Source organism: Podarcis pityusensis (genome assembly GCF_964106645.2).
Source record: "Podarcis pityusensis genome assembly, chromosome: 3".
NCBI lineage: Eukaryota > Metazoa > Chordata > Lepidosauria > Squamata > Lacertidae > Podarcis > Podarcis pityusensis.
The window spans coordinates 87,104,939-87,120,279 of NC_138026.1; the positions used below are offsets into that span (position 1 = coordinate 87,104,939).

The 15,341-nt window shown below is 46.6% G+C and overlaps 1 protein-coding gene across 2 annotated transcripts in view; it reads right to left on the bottom strand.

The window, feature by feature from the left end:
- Positions 1-14,722, bottom strand: part of MOCS1 (molybdenum cofactor synthesis 1) — a 39,572-nt gene extending 24,850 nt beyond the window's left edge. The window contains exon 1 of one of the 2 annotated variants that reach the window (XM_081000174.1): positions 14,450-14,722. In XM_081000174.1, coding sequence (XP_080856300.1) covers positions 14,450-14,608 — 159 coding nt within the window. In that variant the 5' untranslated portion in view covers positions 14,609-14,722. The remainder of the gene's footprint in view (positions 1-14,449) is intronic. The other variant, XM_081000175.1, reaches the window with a different exon arrangement.
- Positions 14,723-15,341: the final 619 nt, after the last annotated feature.

Sequence of the window (15,341 nt, forward strand, 5' to 3'; positions counted from 1 at the left end):
TTATTGTCCTCAAACTGCCAATTCTACAATGGCTACTAACCTTGGCCAAAACATTTGGAGTGATTAAGTGATTGCAAGAGTGTGAGTGTGTGTGTGTGTGTGTGTGTGTGTGTGTGTGTTCCCATGGGATACATCGTGTTACAGATTACACAATATGGAGAACACAATGTCAAAGGTCTGAATGAATGGCCACAGTGACCTCTTGAATCATTTATTAACGATGTTTCTCATGCCGTTGCTTTTTAGATGGAAATTGGATGTAGCACAAGGAAAATGGCAAACCACACAGGACAGGCTTCAGAACAGAGGGCTGCTTCTCCAGTTTCAGTTTAAATAAACAAAGAGCAAGTCTGTATATCTACGTTTTATTCAATTTCATGGCATCCCCCTTGTAAATGTTAAACAGTACTGCTGTTTCATCCCAATCATCTAGACATTCCTCTTTCAACAAGACTTCCAGAACCTTTATGCCAGTTGTTATCTGATTTGGGTAGTAGATGTTATGAATATGCCATTGTTTTAAACAGTTTATATATATATGTGATGGGACGATGAGCTGCTTGTGTGTAAAATCCTAGTCCCTCAGAGTTTGGTCAAGTTTGCAAACCTCTGTCTGTAACGGAGCCCCTTAAACATGGCTCCGTCAGTCGCTGGCAGATTCCGACAGTGGTTGCTTTCGGAATCGCTTCCAACATAAAAGCTCCTTAACGGAAACACGTCTTCTGGACTCTCTGCGTGACAGTTTCCGGCGAGGAGTGGGTGTCCCTACAGGAGGTCCTGAAACCTCCCCACTGTTTTCGCTGGAAGTGTCTCTGAGCCATCCCTCCAGCTCCCTTTCCCTCAGCTCAGCTCCTCTCCCCCTACTGGTTCCCTCTTCAGCTGCTGAGTCTCTCCCAACCTGTGTGAGCCCTTTCACTTCCCTTCCTTCCGATGGCAGTTCCCTGACATCCACCTCCCCTCCAGGGCCCCCTTCATCCCCTCTCGCCCCCTCCTCTACGGGCGGTGAGGAGGCAAAACCCCGGAATGAACTTCCTTCATCTTCCGATGTCCCGAACACTTCTCTCCACCTGTTGCGGTTCCTGGTCTCGAAGTACTCCTCCTCCTCAGAGTCCATCTCCCCTTCCCCTTCCGATTCCGAGAATCCTTCCAACTCCTCCTCCTCATCGGTGGTCCCAAAGTATTCCCTCCGGAACCTCTCCACAGGCTGAGGTTTCCTTGGGAACCTTTGATGGAACGTTTCTATCAATACCTCGTCATTGATATCTTCTGCCATTATCCAAGTGTTTTCTGACTCCGGTTCTCCTTCCCACGCTACCAAATACTCCACCTGATCCCCCTTCCATCTGGCGTCGAGGATTTCTGCCACATGGCTGCTGCATTCCCTTTCTTCTATGACCGGTCCCCGAGTGGCCATCCCTTCTCGTCCCCCCTCATACGGTGACAGTAACGACCTGTGAAATACTGGGTGCAGTTTCATGTGGTTGGGTAACCGGAGCCTGAAAGCCACTGGGTTGACCTGTTGAATGACCTCAAAGGGACCCAATCTCCTGGGTCTTAATTTCTTACAACCTCCTTTGAACGGCAACCCTTGGGTTGACAGCCACACCCTATCTCCCACCCTTATGGTTTCACCTTCCCTTCGGTTCTTGTCTGCCTGCCTCTTGTATTCTTCCTTCGCCCTTTCTAAGTTGAGTTGGAGCTGACGATGGATTGCTTCCATTTCTTCTACAAAATGCTCGGCTGCCGGGACACCCCATCTCTCCCCTTCTCCCCCTGGGAAAGCCCTGGGATGACACCCATAATTAGCCAAGAAGGGGCTCATCCCTGTGGACACATTCTCGGCATTGTTGTAGGCAAATTCCGCCAGCGCCAACTTTTCTACCCAGTCATTCTCTCTGTCATTGACATAACACCTCAGGTATTGCTGGAGGACCCCGTTTGCTCTTTCCGCCTGCCCGTTGGTTTCAGGGTGCCGGGCAGTCGAAAAGTTGACCTCCACCTGCAGTAAGCTCATGAGCTTCCTCCAGAACCTGGAAGTAAATTGTTTTCCTCGGTCTGAGACCACCCTCAATGGCACCCCGTGCAACCTAAAAATGTGTTCTACAAATAACTTCGCTGTCTCTTCCGCCGTGACTGCATGCGAGCAGGCTACAAAGTGGCACATCTTTGTTAGTAGGTCTACCACCACCATGATGGCTGTTTTCCCCTTGGACTTCGGCAGATCAGTCATAAAATCTATCGACACTGCCTCCCAAGGTCGTTCTGGGGTTGGTAAGGGTTCTAATAGCCCCGCCGGTGCCCGCCTCTCCCCTTTGGCTCGCTGGCATTGCTCACACCCTCTTACATACTCCCGTACATCTTCCCTCACCTTAGGCCACCAAAATTCCCTGGTGACCAACCACATGGTTTTGTGTTGTCCAAAATGCCCCGCCGTGGGGCTGTCGTGCAACTGCTTGAGTACCCTCCCCCTTAAGTCTCCTTCAGGGATATACAGTGCCCCTTTGTAATACAAAGCTCCATTTCTTTCCTCGAAACCCCCTGGTTCCTCTCCCTCACCCCTAAGACCTCTGAGCTTATTCTGGGCGTATTCATCATTCTCTGTTTCCTCTACCAGTTCTCTTTGTCCCACCAATGCCGCCCCACACACCCAGCGGTCCTCTGGAATGACATGTCTCTCTTCGGGTGCTCCCTCCCCCTCCAAATATTCAGGTTTGCGTGAGAGAGCGTCCGCCCTAATGTTCTCTGGGCCTGGCACGTAACAAATCTCAAAGTTAAATTTGGAGAACTCCTGGGCCCATCTCACTTGCCGTTGGTTGAGCACTCGTGCCGTCCTCCAATACTCTAGGTTCTTGTGGTCAGTGCACACTTGCACCTTATGTTGTGCGCCAATTAGCAGGTGCCTCCATCTCCGGAACGCCTCATGAATGGCTAGTAGTTCTCGGTCATACACCGTGTAGTTCCTCTCGGATTTGTTCAGCTTTCGCGAAAAAAAGGCACACGGTCTCCACTCTGACTCCTCCTTCCCTGGCTGCAGAAGCACCGCCCCAATAGCTCTGTCTGATGCGTCAGTTTCCACTCTCATCGGTTTTTGTAAATCCACATGCAGGAGTTGTTGTTCCGAGGCGAAGGCCCTTTTTAGTTCCTCAAATGCTCGCTCCGCCTCCTCAGTCCAAACGAACTTCTTCTTACTGCTGAGACAGTCCGTAATGGGCGCCGTCAGGTGGGCAAAGTTTCGGATGAACTTACGATAGAAGTTCCCAAATCCTAGGAACCTCTGCACATCCTTCCTTGTTTTGGGTGTTTTCCATTCCAGCACCGCCTGGACCTTGCCGGGATCCATGGCCAATCCCTTGTCTGACAGGCGATACCCCAGGAATTCCACCTCCTTGGTATGAAACTGACACTTCTCCAGTTTCACCCACAGCTGGTTGGCTTGCAGCCTGCTCAACACTTCTCTGACGTCTCTCACATGCTGCTCCTCATTCTCAGAATACACCAACACGTCGTCTAAGAAGGCCACACAATTCTTGTAAAGCAAAGGCCCCAGGACGTGGTTCATAAACGATTGAAAGCACGCGGAGCCTCCTTGTAGGCCGAAGGGCATAACTAAATATTCAAATGCCCCCAAAGGGGTGAACATGGTGGTTTTCCATTCATCCCCCTTCCTTATTCGTATCAGGTTGTACGCCCCCCTTAGGTCCAGTTTAGTAAAAATCTTTCCCTTCCTGACCCTTGTCAAAATGTCGTCAATCCTGGGCATAGGGAAAGCCACTGGTTCTGACACTGCATTTAAGGCCCTGAAGTCACACACAAGCCTCGGCTTGTTCGTGTTTTTTTTATCCACAAAAAACACTGGGCTGCCCCCCACCGCCCTGGACTCTCTGATGAACCCTCTCTTCAGGTTCTTGTCAATGAACTCTCTTAGCTCCTGCATCTCTCTGTCTGACATGGCGTACAGCTTGCCTACAGGGAGCTGTGCCCCAGGGAGTAAATTGATTTGACAGTCAAAGGGTCTATGCGGGGGTAGTTGGTCAGCTTCCCTTTCGCTGAAGACGTCGCGGAGATCTGCGTATTGTCGTGGTACCTTCACGTTCTCCGTTACTTCAGTCCCTGCTAGGGTGGCTTGGGCCCCTGCCAAACCCTTTCCCTCTTTGCAGTGTTCTAAGCAATGTGCTGAACCAAAAGAAACCACTCTCTGATGCCAGCCCACCAGCGGATCATGTAACGCTAGCCAGCTCATCCCCAATATAATGGGAGCTCCTCCCAAGGTGGCCACATTAAACGCTATCAGTTCGGTGTGCCTTGCCACCTTCATTATCATTGGGACGGTCTGCAAGCTGACTTCTCCTCCCAACAGCTCCCTGCCATCGATCGTGGTCACCTGCAGGGGGTTGCTTAAAGGGATCGTCTGTATCTGGTGTTCAGCTGCAAACTCTTTGCTCATGAAATTGCAGGAGCTGCCTGAGTCCAACAGCGCCTTTATCTTTAGAGGGTGTCCGTTTGGCAGCTCTAGCGCCACTTCTATCACTAGGGCGGGTTTAGGAGGTTCTGGCGTGGGCACTTTCACTGCTCTTTGGCCTGGCTGCTGTGCCCCGACGGTGGCAGCCAGGCGTTGGCTTTTACTTGCTTCGGTATTTCTTCCTCTCTTCCCTCCACAGCTCCTACCATCCCTTGCCATTCCTTCCTCTGGGGGCAGACTCTGGCAAAGTGACCTGGCTGTTGGCAGAGATAGCATTTCCGGGCGCCTTTTCCCTCCTTCTTTCCCCCCTCACTGGGCTTTGAAACTGCGCGCGCGCGCGCTGTTCCGATTTCCATCGGCTCTGCCGGCGGGAAAGTTGGCTCTGGAATGTCTGGAATGCGGAACTCCTTCCAACGTTCCCCCTTCCCTTCCCGCCTCTCCAATGCTCTCGCCTCCTGGCGCGCTCCTATGGTCAGCGCTGATTTGGTCAGCTGGTCCATAGACTCCGCCCTGGGCGCCCGGGAAAGTTCGTCTTTCACAGCCGAAGAAAGCCCTTCTTCAAAGAGCATTTGAATGGGTTCCGCCGATAGATCCCACCCCAATTTATGGATCAACATGGTGAACTCAGTCCAGTACTCACGGACAGATCGGCTCCCCTGTTTGCAAGCCATTAACTGTCTGCGGACCACTCCCTGTTCAATATCGCTGGAAAACATCAGATCCATGGCGCGAAAGAACTTCATCGTGTCCTTTAGGACGTCACTATTCGCTGCCATCAGGGGTCTAACCCAGTCTCTCGCCCCCTTTTCAAGATGCCCAATCACGAAAGCCACTCGTGATTCCTCGTCAGGGAATTCATCAAACTGCAGATTGAGGGCATATTGCATCTCTGTCCGAAAGCCATGATAGTCTTTGGGCTCCCCCCCAAACTTCTGCACCAATCCTGGTACCTTTCTGACGAGCTGGGTGTCTTTCCCCTTTTTGTCTGCATCCTGAGCCCTCCTCTCCTCAAGCCTCGCCGTCTGCAGCGCTAGCTGGACCTCCAACACCCGGTACCTTTCTTCCAGGCTTGGACCCGCTCCAGCTCCTGCTTCTCCGGTTCCGGCTGGGTTGCTCATGATGCCTTCTCCTGCACAAGCTGCTCACGAAGACTGTCGGAATGCTGTGATGGGACGATGAGCTGCTTGTGTGTAAAATCCTAGTCCCTCAGAGTTTGGTCAAGTTTGCAAACCTCTGTCTGTAACGGAGCCCCTTAAACATGGCTCCGTCAGTCGCTGGCAGATTCCGACAGTGGTTGCTTTCGGAATCGCTTCCAACATAAAAGCTCCTTAACGGAAACACGTCTTCTGGACTCTCTGCGTGACAGTTTCCGGCGAGGAGTGGGTGTCCCTACAGGAGGTCCTGAAACCTCCCCACTGTTTTCGCTGGAAGTGTCTCTGAGCCATCCCTCCAGCTCCCTTTCCCTCAGCTCAGCTCCTCTCCCCCTACTGGTTCCCTCTTCAGCTGCTGAGTCTCTCCCAACCTGTGTGAGCCCTTTCACTTCCCTTCCTTCCGATGGCAGTTCCCTGACAATATATATAAAACTGTCTTATATGTTTTAGTAGATTGTAAAGTGTTTCAACATGCTTCATGGGAAGTGATTTGGAAATGCAGTAAATAATAATAAAAATAAATAGTTGCTAGATTTTTTGACAGCCGAGAAGCAAATGAGGATGGATTGCTGCCTTTGCGCCAGAAGCCGTTTAGTCATGCTGGCCACATGACCCGGAAAGCCGTCTGTGGACAAACGCCGGCTCCCTTAGCCTGAAAGTGAGAGGAGCGCTGCAACCCCAGAGCCGCCTTTGACTGGACTTAACTGTCCAGGGTTTACCTTTTTTACATTGTGGGATCCAATGTCAGATAAGCATACCGTTGCTCACAAAATGAATTTCCGCTATAACACCAGGCTCCTGCAGACCCATCCAGAGCAGATTTTTTGGGGGGGGGGGGATGACAATGGGAGGAAAGCGAAGTCCACTGTATCAGCAGAGGTCTGTTAATTCAATTCAACTCATTCGTTCAGGCACAGAAAAGAAAGTCAGCTAGATCACCAGTACCCCAAAAGGAAGGGGCTGTGTATCCACACAAACCCCTGGTGAAGGTGGAACCCCCTCCACCTACCACACAGGGGATCCTCTTTATCATCCGGCCATCTGCATGGGGTGGGAGTTTCCTCTCCACCCAAGATTTTTTTTGGGAGGGTACAGATTCATTACAACACAAGGGAAGACACCCTGGTATGTGACATTTATCTCAGAGATTCTGAAATAAGAGGCGCAAGACTGAGTTACATTCATCTGCAAAGCTCTTTCTCCTGGCAATTCCCCTACAACACCCTCTTGCCTTTCTGTGGTGTCATGACTGTCTCAGAGGCAGTGATAGTGACAGAATGCCTAATGGATGCTATATAATATATAATATGGTCACATCCACACTCTACCTTTAAAGAATGATTATACCACTTCAACAATAATGAAGAATCCCAGCAGACTGTTATGGGCGTTGGGAACTGTAGCTCTGTGAGGTCAGCACCCTTAAACTACAATTCCCAGAATTCTCTATGAATTCAGTTAAATCAGAATTAAGGGTAAAGGTAAAGGGACCCCTGACCATTAGGTTCAGTAGTAGCTGACTCTGGGGTTGCGGCGCTCATCTCGCTTTATTGGCTGAGGGAGCCGGCGTACAGCTTTGGGGTCATGTGGCCAGCATGACTAAGCCACTTCTGGCGAACCAGAGCAGTGCACGGTAATGCTGTTTACCTTCCCGCCGGAGCGGTACCTATTTATCTACTTGCACTTGACGTGCTTTCAAACTGCTAGGTTGGCAGGAGCTGGGACCGAGTAATGGGAGCTCACCCCGTTGTGGGGATTCAAACCGCTGACCTTCTGATCGGCAAGCCCTAGGCTCTGTGGTTTACCCCACAGCTCCACCCGCGTCCCTTTAAATCAGAATTACAGTACTTTAAATGAATAGTGTAGACGTGACAAGTTATTATACTTTGATTTCGCTAGACAAAGTATACAACTGCAATGAAATTAACAGTCTGCTTCCACAATCCTCCAGCAGAATAGCTCAGCAGACAGGTACATTCTGTATGTTTATCAGATTATTTTATTTCTCTTAACACCCATGCCGGATGGAAAACCTTGCTTTGAGGATTTACTATCTCAGTGATTCTGTTACTGAGTAATACTAAATAAAGGAATATGCTATTCCCTGTTGCTCTCTCCCATTGTCTGTCATATTTTGTTCTCCTGAAAGCTGAGGGTCATGCCCGCAAAAGCTTAAGCCCGCATACAAGAAACCTGAAAATCTACCTTAAAATACTGCCTACCTTCAAACAACCTCAGGCAAGAGCATTTTTAAAAAGTGAACCAGCCACTCTAAAGCAGCTTATCTGTAGACTCTGAAGGTTCACATGGATATACTATTTCAGCTTTAAGCTCTGGTGGTTCTTCACTTGACTGTGTGACAGCTGTCAGCTTGCCAGATTCTAGTAAATCTTGTTAACTTGAGCACCGACAGCCCTAAACTGAATAACAGAATCACAGAATTGTAGAGGTGGAAGGGATCCTGAGGATCATCTAGTCCAACCCCCTGCAATGCAGGGACGTGCAGCTGTCATTCTTGACTCCACCCTCCAAATAATATAATGATTATTTATTTATCATTCCATCAAAAAGTGCAACAACAACAAAACATATGGGCAGAACCTCAAAGGGGGTAATTAAATCAATAGACCATGCTGTTCAAATCATAACAAGTGTAATAGATTTATACTGTGGGATGGTAGACTTTGATGTTAAAAGAACATGGGTCGAATGAGAAGTTTGGTTTCCTGCTTGAGCTTTGGATTTACATGCTCCCCCCCCCCCCCACCTCTGGCCTCAAGGAAGAAACAAGGTTTTGCTGATACGTCAGAACTAAGGAAACTGGTTTAGTATCAGTTTCTTATAACAAGCTGGGATCATACCCCAGATTCAAATACAGTACTGCACTGAACTGAAACCACCATTTAAGAAAACCACAGTTCTTCAAGTTCAGATGTAATGGGGAACTGTGGTTTGTTCAAGAGCTGAAATAAAAGCTTGCAGCCACACAAGATAAAGGGCACAAAAGGCGAGGAAGTGTGACAGATAATAAATTAACCTGCACAGAAATAAAGATGTTTGCTGATTAAGATATTTTGTTGTCAGGAAAGTGATATCTATGTGCCAGAAATTCATAACCTATCACAAGCCTGGTTGACTTATAATTCCCAGTTTCAGGAGGAGGGGGGGCTAAGATGTCTCATGTGACAGGATGAATTCAATAATTTTGTGCCATTTCTGAATAGTCTCAACACTTTCCATTTTTACAGCTATGAAGAAGTGCTAACTCTATTCTTCAGCAGAGGCCGTGAGGAGCTAGAATTCAGTTTTAAGCAGTTACAAGCCAGCTACTCTGCAACTCCGAACACAGAAGCTTCTTGATCAATATGACAACACTGCCTCGCTAATCAATTGGCTCATTTAAAGAAATCTCACCACTTACAGATTACCAAACTTTAAAGATTACTGAACCATTAAAAAAGTAACATCATATATTCTTAGATACAGAGCTAAGTTCTTTGGTTTTTTAAAAAAGTTTGCACCCACAAAGCTAAAGTGTGAATATGACAAAGAGAAGTTGGAAAACACTTGGTAACAAATCCTGGTTTGTTGCTGTAGCGTGTGTGAAACAGAGCCAAAGCAAATTATTAGGATCACTAAACGCAGCTGTTATGTAAGGGACATGAATTCCACAATACCATGTGGAACTCTTTTGAGGTTTCCAGGCCATTAGGATTTCACAACTCTTAACACTTTACTTACATTGACAGTAATAAGAAATAGGGAAGCTTAAATATACTCTCGCTTTATAGCTGTGTGAATATGTACTTGTCTCTCTCTTTTGAAATACCTGCATCACTGCAACCTTTCTTTTCATAACCATGTTTTCCAAAAATAATGTGTTTCTCTCTCCCTCCCTCTCCCTCTCTCTGGCATCCTGAAGACATTAAATGTTTTCAGTTGGGGGGAAAACCCCAGATAGATAACACTGTGAGTAGTAGGAGGAAGGAAGAATGTGTCTGTATTCTGGAGGCAGACATAAAAGCACAAATGGTACCACTTGTGATTTTGATATTTTTAATGCCCTGAAACTCTTTAAGGATATTTAGAGAGGCACTCATCTCAATAAAAATTCAAGGATTGAATTGAACTTCTACCTATGCTAAAAACTCCGGTATTATCAAGGTGCCCAGACACAGAGAACAGATGTTGTTTGACACTAGGCCCCAGTGTGTGCATGTGCATACACACCATTTCATGGTAAGTTGTATTATGTATACAAAAGTGACATAAAACATTATATTTCAAGTTGCGTATAATTCTGAGAGTTAGCACGCTAAACCACTAATGAGTGTTAAGTGGAAAATCTCCAGTTCACCTCATCCATAAACTATGGTTTGGTACAGATGCAACTCTGCCATGGTTAAGGAACTGGATGCATCTCATGAGTTTGTGTGTTCCTCCCATTATGCCTCCATTTCTGTTTTAGAGCTAACTACAGCTGGCATTATACCTGCACTAACATTTTTGTTAATTATAGTAAGAAGCAGATTTGCAGACTGTGGCTTGGGCTCAATATGGCTAGCAAAAACACCAGGGCAGATGTAACACCCACAAAATTAAGTTTCAAACTTGAAGGCATAGTGACTTATGGGGGAAAGTGCTCCCTCAAATACCTTATTTACAATCTTGAATCCACTGTGTTAATGTCACCTTGGACTATTGAGCAGTAAAGACTGCAACCTATCACATGAATGGAAGGGATACAACAAACACACAGAGAAAGACAGGATGTTTACTTCTCATTACTTTGTGATGTACAGACATTCTGCCACTGTAACGTTATGTCATCTCTTTCTTAGCCTGAGGCTCTTTGCTTTTAAACTAGTTTCAATGTGATTTACAAGTTGATCGTGAAAAACAGGTTTGAGGCCGAGCGGAAACAATACAGTAGTTTTCTGCAGAAATAGCAAAATGCCCACCATTACTACTGGCAGAGAAAGGTACTGCATAACACACAGTCTGATGGTCCAACTACTACTTTTTAGCTTCTTACCAAGGACAACATTTTTGGTCACCACCTCTCCTAATTCAGAGGAGAGGTGAAATCTTGTTTGGAAGCAAGGATTATTGAAAGGGCAAGAACCCACTCATATCTCATCCAAACAAAAGATGTGCTTACCACTGAGAAGTGCACATGTGGAGTCCTAGAAGGGTTCCCTATAGAAGTTGGTGAGGAGGGCAGTGGGTCTCTGTATAATCTGTCTCTGCTGTAGAGGTGGAACCACCCAGAGCAAGGGCTGGGGTTGGCTCCCTAACCTTAAAAACATTCCTAAGGTTAGGGAGGCAAACCTGGCACTTAAATGTGCAGAACCAAATGTGATCCTGCTGACTGGAGGCAAATCCTGTCTCCAACTCTAAGTGTCCTCAGTTGGATGGGTGGGGAAGGGCATATTTTCCATCCTACAACAGTTTACATTGCTGTATTTTGTTTTACTTTGACCCACACAGGTAGTGGCGACAATTTAAAACGAATTCTGATCCTCGCAGCATAGCTCTGCTCCTTCATGCAAAAAGGCTTTATTTTAGTTTCCTAATAATGCCAACATGTGGAAGAAGTCTGGAAACTGTCATTCATGTGTGCATGCATTAAAGTATGGGAATAAGAATTAAATTATCTCCTTTATTTTTCTACATATTTAAAACTACTGTATGTTGGTTAGAACTATCAACACACGTCCCATTCCTTCTGGACATGTGAAATGAAACCACAAGCTTTATGTATAAATAATAAGCTACTAGAGAAAGTCAGTTTCTGAGAACAACCTACACAGCTTTCTGAGGGAGATAAATTTAGTGCCTTTCCAACCTGCTGCCAGGAGATATCTCAGAAGCTTCAAACCTGTGCTTATACACACGGTGCATAGGAATGATTGCTGTAGTGGCATTTCTTGGAAGGATTAGAAGTTGTCAAAGTTGTCAAAAACCAAACAAAAAGTTGCTCTGTATGAATTAAAGTTATCTAAATTATTAAAGTTAACAAGAATTACACATAGCATATATTCAAAGTGACAAAGTTTAGCTGTTATCTCTCTGCCTGATTTTCTGAATAGCTGTTTGGTAACTTTCAGCAGTAAGTTTTTTCATGCCACAAAGTGGATGGCTCCAATAGCTAATCATTATACACAATATCCCAATGTGAAAAAATATTCATAGAGGCTGCACATACATAGCCCCCCGACACACACACACACACACACAGTTTTATGGTGCATATTGTTGAAAAGACTACCTAATGGCTTTTAGCATGACAGTCAATATAGACCCTGGCATTTTTAAAAACATATAGCGTTGTCTATTTTAGTTATTATTAAGTGGATCTATGATTTTTTAATTTGTAGATCCTATATATGATGGATAGAACAACGTCTACTCAAAAGTAAGTCCCAGGTTCATGGGAAAGTAGAGCCTCTTTCTTATTGAATGATATACATTAGTCCTATATACAATCAATACATACATTTTATTGCAGGAACATTTTGATCCTATTATAAGACCAATGATATTACATTATCACTATGTTTACATTGATTAATGTTTAACTCATTCATAGATAGGTCATTTATATGTTATGATAACCTACTGTAATAGCTAATTAAACTTAACATTTTCAGTACTGAAAAAGAGAAGAAAAAAGTCACTCTAAATCTAATTCAGCTCACTTCCAGGTAAGTGGAAGTTCTGTTGAAGATGCTGTGGGTGATGTACAGTAAAAGATCGTCTTGCCTTGACTATTAGGAGTATATAAATAACCAAACATTTTTCTGCATTAACTTGTTTTTCTTTTCTGTACTTCAACCTAGACAGCTCTAAGCTAGAAATGTGTGCTTTGCACTTTTTATAGAACATTTGGTTAAGTGCTGACAAAGTAAAAGATAATATAGTATAACATGTAACCACCTGCTTTTAATAACCCCCAAATTATTTCTTCTTATCTGTACCGTACATGCAATCCAGATTACCAGTGCTAACCTGTTGGGAGTTAATTTTGTTCTGTCTCCAAACCTATTCCGAATGGCAAAACTTAACTTTTCAGGTAGAACAGTGGAATGGTGTCCCTCAAAAGGTGGTGGTCTATCCTTCATTGGATATTTTTAAGCAGAGGTTGGATGGCCAACAGTCCCGAATGTTTTAGCTGAGATTCATGCATTGCAGGGGGTTGGACTAGATGACCCTTGAGGTCCCTTTCACCTCTAAAATTCTGTGATTAATTGTTAGCAATAAACAAGTAAACGTAGCAAGGAGATGGGGTTAAAATAAACTGGCATGAGGGTGACAGAAATTGAGTGTGAAATAGGAGAAGAAATTACAGGAGATGGGTAGAATTTACTTGGAGATGTATGGGTAGGAAGAGAAAAATATGTAACAGCCTCTGGATGAGCATACTCTGCCTTCAAAGAGGAGGCTGTCAGTACTTCCAGAGCAAGTATCTGTACTTTGAGGAAAGCTGAGCTATGGAACTCCTTGCTGCAAGAAAAATGTTGTGTCAGAGAATTTTGCAATTCCCAAAGATGGATTAGATATCAGTAGAAAGTGATGTCACTATTTATCAGTGGATTGTGACAAACTACAGTGGTAGCTCGGGTTACATACGCTTCAGGTTACAGACTCCGCTAACCCAGAAATAGTACCTCGGGTTAAGAACTTTGCTTCAGGATGAGAACAGAAATTGTGCTCCAGCGGCGAAGCAGGAGGCCCCATTAGCTAAAGCGGTGCTTCAGGTTAAGAACAGTTTCAGGTTAAGAACGGACCTCCGGAACGAATTAAGTACTTAACCCAATGTACCACTGTATCTCCTTCTGTCACCGTTTTGTGACTGGTGGGTCATTTTCATCCATTTCCAGAGGGCCTGGGGAGGGTGTGTGTGTGTGTGTGTGTGTGTGTGTGTGAAGTTTAAGGACCCTTGTTCCAGAATACTTACGCAATAGTTCACTGTGCCATAAATTATACACAGAAATCATCCAGGAGCTTTTTAACTGCACACTTCCCTTATCCAGCATACATTGGTGGAATTACAGTTGGAAGGGACCTCCAAGTTTGCATAGTCCAATCCCCCAATAAGGCAAAAAAATGTTCTGCTACAGAATTGCTGAGAGGACGCCATCTGGCCTCTGATTAAAAACGAGGAACTTCATCCTAGGAAAGGGTTCATTGCATTTGGAACCTGTGGTTTCGGGTCTGACCCATTTGGTGCCCCCCTCCCCAAAAGACAACATTTATTCCTTGCCTCTGTGTTCTCATGCTGCATCTTAACCCTGTCCTCTCCAGACTCAGCATAACCCAACTCCTTCGCCGTTTCATTCAAAAAACCACTTCCCACCACGCCATCCATGCACGCTTGGCTGGAACTGGGCGCTTGCAAGACAACTTGTTTCAGTTGAACATTCATCTCGCCGCTCCGCCCTGCCTTTCCCTTTCTATTTATTGCAAGAGTAACAAAAAAGTCCAATCCGTGGGGCTTGCTTCCAACAGACCTCTCCAACACCGGCTTGAAATTGCGCAACTTGAAATGCGTCGGCGGCGGCGCGTGCCTGTCTCCCACTTGCCCACAGCCTGGAAGCGCCATGGTGAGGAAAACCCCACACAGGGACATTGACTGAAGGGGAAAGAAACTCCCCTCGACCTACTCCCGAGTAAACACGCTTAGCGCCGCAGTCACCCCCCACCCACTTACCTGGGAAGAAGCGAGGCCCGCAGTGAATGCAGCAAGGCTTATTTCTGAAGGAGACCCTGCTAGGGCTGAGCTATGCATAGCCCCTTCCACCCACCCACCTGCCCCGGCCCCCTCCGCTCTCCTCACCTCCGCAGAGGCTGAAGGCACCGCGAGCGCCTGCTGCTGCCGCGCCGGCACCCCAGAGCGGCAGCCTCGGCCAAGCGGAGCTCGGAAGGCCCCTGGCAGCTGCAGCAGCAGACACCGGCGCGCTCGCTGAGCCCTGGCGACGCCTAAGGCAGCTGCCATGGCTCCTGCCAAGCCGAACTCGCAGCAGCAGCCGCTGTTTTCCCCGCTTGCTCCGGCACCAAACTCAGAAAGATACACACACACCCAGCTGCACCGACCGACCGACCGACCCGGGCACAGGGAGGAACGGGACGTCGGAGCCTGCAGCCAATAGCGACCCAGGACGCCTCGATAGGCATGCTGGGATTTGTAGTTGGTTCGATGCGTGCTGCCTCATAAACTCTCCCCAGTTGACGCGGAAGTGGTGAGCCCGGCTGAGAGTCTAAAAGTAGCAAGAGACGCTATAAGGGAGAGTGTTCTGCAGAGGCGGACTGCTGGTTTCTGAAAGGGAGAGAAAGGGCCTTCGTGAACTTACCTGATTTGTGTCTGGTTTTTTTTAACTGCTCTCCGTATGTTTATTCGTGGTGCTGTCAAAGCTGGGCTCTGCTGACCAGAATGAGCAAGGAATAATAATATTGTTGCACGCCATCCCTGTCTCTGAGCGGTGTGAGATTCCAGGGCTCAGAGTCCAGGCACTTGCCCAGGGTTCGTGTTTCCTTCTGGAAACGAGGCACAACGGAGACACAGTGGTGTCTTTGTGATATTCCTGAGCCTCTGATGGAGGGGTTTCCATCATTACACCCCAAGAGGCTCCTTAGATTCGAACTGCCAGACCATATTGCTCACTCACACACCCTTTCTCCAACTTGCAAACTGCTTGGAAATACAATTATTTTTTCCTCTTGCTTACATC